We start from the raw sequence: 8,171 nt of genomic DNA on the forward strand, positions 1-8,171 counted from the left end.
AACCAGTGGCAACTGTCAGTCAGTAAGTGACACTGACCAGCTGCCGCTAACTGGTCAGTAGCAGCTGTCACATGTTTACTGCAAGTTCCCATTGAGTGATTAAATAACTTGTCAGTTTCCACTTGATAACCAACAGCTACAAACTGGTCAGTAGCTGTTTACTGGTTGCTTTGTCCTGCTGCTACCAAACAAAGACTGAATTACTTTCTTTTGATACAGTGGAATAGGGGGAGGAATTGTATACTGAAGTATCGACTTGTGGATGATAGCATGCCCAATAAATGTTTTTTTTTATTATTTTTTATTATTTTTTTTATTAAAGTTCTTGAAAATTTTAACTTAACAATCTATGGAAGTGGCTGAATGTAGGGGAACACTGATGTCTGCATGACTCCTGCCTGTCTTTGCTCCTCAGGGTGTGTGTGACAGTGTTGATCTGCTCATGGCCAGAGTAATCCCAGCTAATCCCTACAGGCGATCTATGGCTGAGTGTTAGGGAATGCCATACTCTTAGTCAGGGGAGTGCAACTGCGTTCCTAGGACACCTGTCTCAGAGCTATGTACATGCTCCTGTGTGTTTACCTACTTTTCGGTTTGGCATTTGCAGTCCACACACAGAATGCCACATGTCCATCTTTGTGCAGCTGTGCCTTCCATGGACGCAGCAATGGGAAAGGACTCAGGTACAGTTAAATTAGCTGTTCTGTTATTGTTTCTACTCAGTTATCCTATCAATAATGATTTTTGTTAAACTCTTCATTTGTTTTCAGTTAACTTATCATCACTTTATACTCTCCTCCCTTTTCCTCCTGTTTTATCCGCATTGAAATGCACTTTTGTTTATGGCATGCTGTATATGACTGTAAGCATTCATGTGACATATCTGTCAGAGAAGAAAATTTTGCCACTCATGAATACAAACAGGAAGACTTAATTCTCTTAATTCACCTCAGTCAGGTGTCAGTAGCCAATAACAGTAGGTGTTGAGCATAATCCAAAAAGCATTTAGACAAATTAATCTTATTAAGTAATTTGCTACTGCTTAACTGAAGTGGTGACCATCAGTCACTGTTAGTCTGTCTCTGTTGTTTTCATCAGGACTGTACTCTGTAAGAATCCTTCTTTGACAGCAATCCCAGCCAATTTGCCAAGCGATATAGTGAAGTTCCGACTAGAGCGCACAGCTGTTTCTCGTGTTTTTAGAGGAGCATTTTCAACGCTGCCAGACCTCGTATACCTCTGGCTCACCTACAACTCTATCACAATTCTTCATCCACGGAGCTTCACAAACCTCACGTCCCTCCATGAGCTTCGTTTGGATGGGAATCTTTTGTCCACCTTCCCTTGGGAGGCCCTCAGGGACACACCCCGCCTCCGAACACTCGGGCTGCACAACAACCGCCTGTCACGAGTACCTCCTCAAGCTGTACATTATCTTGGCAACATCACCTACCTTGACCTGTCCAGCAACAGGCTGAGCACACTGCCCAATGAACTGACTTCTCTCTGGCAACTCACTACTCAAAGTGAACCCCAGCGCTCAGTGGTACTAGGTAAGTTCAAGGAGCACCACACACATACACGTATGTGTGTGTGTGTGTGTGTATGTATGTATGTATGTATGTATATATAAAAATCGAATTCACTAAAACTGCTGGCATTAAAACGTACTCAGGTTAGTTGTCCTCAGCTATAAATTGAAGGAATGCAGTATGCTCTACTGAAGCACTTCTGCACATAGCAGAAGCTTATTATCATCAAAAGCAAAGCTTTTCTACTGATAAAGCTAGCTGATAAAATCTACATATAGTTCTCCTTTCAGTCACCAGATTCTAACATCTGAGACCGATCCCAGCTAAAGACCCTATAAAGTATTTAACGGGGAAATCCTTGGACTCAGCAGGACTTCTGCCCCATCAGATCCCAGAGATAACAGCCAGCATTTCTTTTTCTTCCTCCTGTATATTTTACATTTTTAACCATTAAAAGATTTAGGTTTAGCCTGAAACATTGCCCCTTAATAAAGGCAGAAGTTACATCACAATTGAGGCTGTGAAGACCATAATTCTTCATAGTTGTGTACAATTTAAGAACAATAATTTTTTTTTATGTAAATATTTGTAAATTGAGTTCTTTGCATTGGTAAAATGATTTAAGACAAGATTTAAGTTAGTTAAGATTTTTTCATCTACATTTCAGAATTGGATATGTCAACATAACAAAACAAACAAACAAACAAACAAAACATCAAAACCTAGGGTAACTTAAATCAGGGGCCCAATATACGGAAGCCCTAAGGGGTAACAATAATTTAGGGCTGAAAATTTCTTTATTTGTCTTGCTCATTTGACCTGTCTTCACCTTCAGCTCTGGAAATTTGTGGAATCAGAGTGGACTATTGTTTTTGAGTACCATTGGCACGGTGGTGCAGCAGGTAGTGTCGCAGTCAAACAGCTCCGGGGACCTGGAGGTTGTGGGTTTAAGTCCTGCTCCGGGTGACTGACTGACTGAGTGTGTGTGTTGCCCTGTGAAGGACTGGCACCCCTCCAGGGTGTATTCCTGCCTTGTGCCCAATGATTCCGGGTAGGCTCTGGACCCACCACGACCCTGAACTTGATAAGCGGTTACAGATATTGAATGAACGAATGGTCTAGGACAGGGGTGGGCAATCTTATCTGCAAAGAGCCAGTGTGGCTGCTGGATTTTAGTCCATTCAGGCCAGCGCAAACCTGATTTCACTCCTTTAATTTAGGACTCAGTAAAACAACTTGGTTGGAACAAAAATCAGCAGCCCTTTGCGGATAAGGTTGCCCATCCTGGTCTAGGAGAATGATAGGTCTTTGGGCTATCAATTTCTCTGAACCTGTTTCTGTCCATCTATCCATATAATATCTGAATTAATTCATCCATACCATCTACTGATTTAACTTACTTACTTAACAAAAAAGAAAACGATTGTACTGAACAATTAATTCACAACTTTTGAGGGCTACCCACTTTTCTCCTTGCCTCTGTTCATGGAGGGCCTCCTTGTGGTCGTTGATGGTACAGAATGTTACTTGTTAGCCATTAGCGTCTGTGTGAATGTTTTGATTTCATCTCGTTAAAGAAGGGTAAGGAAAATAAGTCAGCTGTCCACCTGCTGATCAAAGTTGTTGTGACATGCTAAAGGTTAGCCAAGATTTATTTTTTCTTTTTTTATATTAGAAAATCACTGGAGAGAAACATATATGGAGTGAGATAAAATAGAGCTTTGATTCTCTAAAAATGTTGTTACCTATCAGTCTTTGAAGGAGAACTAAAGAAATTCAGTTTTTGTCATGTCCATTAATTTAATAGATTTCACAATAGTATCATATAATTATTTGCATTAAACTAAGTTTATACACTGTGTGACTAAAAGTTTTGTTGACACCTATCCAGTATTTAAATATGAAGGGTATTATTGTGTAGTTTGTCACCGTTTGCTGTAGTAATGCTGAAACATTGTAGTAGGATAGTATTGGATTGCACCACAAGGCCATTAATGGGGTCAGATCACAAGCACCAGTCCCGCTCATCCCAAAGAACACATTCCAGGGGCAGTGCTCTTAAGCTCACATGGACCTGTTCCAGAATAGAATTTCATGCTTTTCCATGGATTGTACGACGTACAGATGCACAATTCAGTATGTGTCCACAAGGCTACCTTAATGTATTTGACTTCATCAATTATAATAAACCAAACTGCAGTCCAATTAAAAACCTCTACAAAGGTATCAGTGTTTCTAGCATTAAATCCCACTTTTTCTACATGTAAGTAATTTGTTGTCCCTCGCATGCACTCATTCAGGTTTGCAGGACAACCCCTGGCTCTGTGACTGTAGACTGTCTGTTTTGCTGGACATCAGTAAGGCCCCCGAATCCTCTCTGGTCCTGCTGGATCGGTTCCTGACATGTATTGGTCCTCCTGACCTGGCAGGAGTTCCCTTTCAAAGTGTGGATTTGCCACGCTGCCGACGGCCCTCCATACTTACCTCTGCCACAAAGGTCACGACTTTACTGGGGAGCAATGTATTGTTGCGCTGTGATGCAAGAGGTTATCCCACCCCTGCTCTCATCTGGATCAAATCAGCTAGAACTAACCTCTATAACACAGGTCTCTGCCCACACACATGGACACACAAATATTATGTGCATTATGTTTCACTGTTAACTAAAACAGGTGTGTATTTTCATTTTCAGCTTGTTGCAGGCAAAGTGTGGAAAATGAGAAACTACCAAGAAAATTGCCAAGCTGTGAGTAGTCATCCTCATACCTCTTCTAGAAACTTCAGATGCAAGCAGTATTCTTGATGTATGATATATTATGTGTCTGCTCATTTGAAAAAAAAATCCCCTTTGCGTATATGAACTAGGTCTGTCCATTGATTAAAAATGTAACAAATTAATTGCACAGTTTGCTACGATTTATAGTGATTAACCACATTACCCTGTCTTAAGACCAAAGTATTTTATAACGGATATTTAAAAGTAAAAGTAGGTGTGATTGTGTGAGTGAATGTGTGTGTGTGTCTGTGTTGCCCTGTGAAGGACTGGCGTCCCCTCCAGGGTGTATTCCTGCCTTGCACCCAATTATTCCAGGTAGGCTCTGGACCCACCGCGACCCTGAATTGAATAAGCGGTTGCAGATAATGAATGAATGAATGAATGAATGCTACTGCTTTCTGGCATTTTTGGGAGGGAGATAAAAGTGATATGCATGACAAACTGGTGAGAGGAAACCATTCTTTTTTACTTTATTATAATATCTCTGTGTAATTTTGATGATTTATGAATTACAATCTCTTAAATTGCTGAGTAAAAATTCAGGGAGAGCTTTAGCATCGGGGCACAGAAGATTTAATGGAGAAAATTAAAGCCATATCACAGGCTGTGTCTCAAATTAACATGTAGAGATTAAGCGAGGTACAGGATGAAACAGGAGCTGTGTGTGTGTTTGTGTGCGTGAGAGAGAGGGTAATTGTTATAATATTTATATTTAATAATAATCTACCTTTATTATTAAGTAATAATATTGTAGTTGTAGTCAAATTCAGTAAAATGATTAATTAGCATATGAAAATTTTGTATATTCATTTTGACAGCACTGAAACAGTCCAAACTGCTTAAAATAAAATCCTGTAATTAAAAAGGCCCATATCCTACAAATGTCTTGCATTAAATTATTCTCCCTGATATCAACAGACAAGGTTTATTTGATTTTATGTGCGAAAAATGTGTTCTTACATGACCATTTATCTTTATATTGTTTTGAATTTCAGTAGGCTGTTACAACCTCCATCTTCTGTCTGCTCACTTTTTCCTATATGTCTTTCCTCTGAACGTAGTCATCCAGGAATCTCCTCGTAAAGGGCTGCGCTGGTCGGTGATCAGCCTGAATGGAATAACATATAAAGATGCTGGTGAGTACCGCTGCAGGGCTCAGAACATGGCTGGGACTTCAGAGGCAATCATCAGCCTGAACGTGGTTGGATTCATCAGTGGAAACTCAGATCCCAAAGAAACAGTTGCACCAAAACCTCCTTTAATAAAGCTGCCCCACTCTGAGAGGAAACCAAGCCATCGACTTAAAATGACCCCCAACTTATTCCTCAAAAACGTCACTGAAGGCTTCCTCTCTCCTCCAAAGAGAATCATGACCACCCCTAAGGCCAGCAGGGACAAAATGAAAAGAGACAGGACTGGAAAGCTGAGCCTGCCATAAGGCTGATTATCCAAACCCAAAAAGCCATGCAGCTCACATCCAATTCCAGTCAAATGCAACACAGCTAAACTACACTTCACATTAAAAAAAAACACCTGAATTATTAGTCTGCTGTTCTCAAAATAAATGCCTTGTGAAGTCAGTACTATGCTTTTTTAACAATTTGTATTTGCTGGTTAATTTCATTCGCGTGTACGGCGTTGACCTACAGAGGGCGTTCTTTAGCTTGTCATACATCAGACACTTCATGAGGAATTGGAAAACAATACATTGATGTTCAAAATTCAATCAAATGTAATCAAATTATTATTTGATGGGCAGGTGTCCCAAAACATTTGACCATATAACACAGCTACCATTCATGACAGTGTACTGCTTCACACAGAACAATAATTTTTACAACATGCAGAATAACTTGTATGTATACACATTTCAATATAATTATAAAGGATTTAGCCAACGAGTAAATGCTGCAGTGTTTGGAAAAACTGTTCTCATAACCGTCCCTCTGTTTTATTAAATGAACAGGTGAGCAATGATTACAAGCTCGACGTCTACACTAAGGTAAAAATCTAAATGTTTAAATGCATGTTGGGACTGCACTGGTCATTGTTCTCTCTACCTGAAGGACATTCTTTTTCTCTGCCACATCTCAGAGAGTAAAGGTGAGAGTGAGATTGCACTTCTGTGGTAGTATTGTGGTGAGATATTTCCATATCAAAGGCCTATAAAGATCCAAAGATCAAATCTGAAAATGCAGTTATGGAAAACAATAACCATAAATCATCACCTTGTAGTGTATGTGGTGGCAAAGGCCCAGGCATGGGGAGGTGTGTCATTTTACAAGCTACTAGATAAATTTCAACATATACAGGTTTGCATTTGCATGCTCCTCACATTTATGTGTGTGTAGTTAACCCACAGAGATAAAACCTTAAAAAATCATTTCGCAGTGTTTTCCTTTTGAGACCTGTAGACATTTTTTTTTCTAAAGGGAGACAGGATTAAACTGCTAGAAATGCCAGAATGATTTCAGGGATTAATCTGAGTTACAGCATTCAGGAAGAGAAAGTGGAGGTCTTGTGTGCTAGCTAAAATCTGTCACACACCACCTGCAACTAATTAATAATTTCTTGTTTAAATTCGACATAATTAATTCATTTTATGACCTAGATTTCCACAAGTCTTTTGAACAGTTCATTTTTATCATAATATTTATTGTGGTTATTCACAAATCAGCCACAAGATGTGAAATTGTTAAATGAAGAAGATTCAGTATCTCATTACAATGGCACCTGTGAAATGGTGGGTTTAAATTAAGCAGCAAGTGAACATTCAGTTCTTGAAGTTGGTTTGTTGGATCTGAGTAACACTGACCAATGTCAAATCATCATGGTCACATTATTCTAGTCAGGGGCACATTCAAAATTGCAAAATTGTCTTGTGGGGTGTTCCCAGACATATCCAGTGAAATGGATATTACAAGCCAGAAGTTGACAACTGAAAGGCCAACTGGTAAGGGGTAATGTGTGCCCAGGTTTCACTGAGAAGTGAAGGTTGCCCATCTGATCAGATCTCTCAGAAGAGCTACTGTGGCATACATAGCAATTCAGTGAGCCCCCATATTAATTTTGGTGATAAAAACTACAACAAGAATGATACTGGTTGACAACCTCTTTTTTCAGATGAAAATTAGACGAGATCAAAGCCTTAATAAAAAGGTTACTTTGAAGGTGAGAATGAATAAAAAAACAATTATGTGAAAGAGTGATAAATGACCTGTTATATCTGATGTTAAAACAAAAAATAGCATTCTGTTGGCTGCTGTCAGAGCAACAAGGTGCATTTCTAATTTTTTTTATTGCTCTCTCACTGTTCACAAAGCTGCTGCTCAGGTGACTCTGAAAACATGCACGCGGCAAAAAGAAGACTATGTCACGTGATTCTAATGAAGAAAGAGGATTTTCCTTTAGGAGTATGAGATTTTTTCTAAATGGCATGAGTGGATGATATTTCTATTTAACAAAAAAAACTCTTTCTTCCTCACAGCCCTGTGACATAGGGCAGATATTGTTCTGAAGTGTCAAAACTTATTTTCAAAGTAAAGTTCATAGGTCAACTCTCAAAGAATTGTTTCTTCCAGTGTGTAGATGTCAGTCATATCAACTGTTGAACAATGATTCTTAAAGTTGAAACTCTTGGATTGAAAGCTACTGAAAAAGTTAAATAACTGCACAATGCGTTTGAAGGAAAGTGGCCATATTGCTTACATTTTGGATATTAACATTTTTTTAAATGTAGCATAAGTTTAAAAACTAAAATGACAGTAATATATAATATTCCTTAATTAGAGAAACATTTAGAAATATTTGATTAAAATTAGGTGAATTGTATTCTTAATCTCATTAAATATTAAGACTAAATC

General features: G+C 38.8%; 1 protein-coding gene across 1 annotated transcript; it reads left to right on the forward strand.

The window, feature by feature from the left end:
- Positions 1 to 421: 421 nt before the first annotated feature.
- Positions 422 to 5,931, forward strand: lrit3b (leucine-rich repeat, immunoglobulin-like and transmembrane domains 3b). Its single transcript, XM_066680040.1, has 5 exons — positions 422 to 683; positions 1,099 to 1,553; positions 3,833 to 4,138; positions 4,225 to 4,278; positions 5,370 to 5,931. Exons 1-5 carry the CDS (start codon positions 559 to 561, stop codon positions 5,744 to 5,746), a joined length of 1,317 nt encoding a protein of 438 aa, XP_066536137.1. The 5' UTR covers positions 422 to 558; the 3' UTR covers positions 5,747 to 5,931.
- Positions 5,932 to 8,171: the final 2,240 nt, after the last annotated feature.

Source organism: Hoplias malabaricus, chromosome 8 (assembly GCF_029633855.1).
Source record: "Hoplias malabaricus isolate fHopMal1 chromosome 8, fHopMal1.hap1, whole genome shotgun sequence".
Taxonomy (NCBI): Eukaryota; Metazoa; Chordata; class Actinopteri; order Characiformes; family Erythrinidae; genus Hoplias; species Hoplias malabaricus.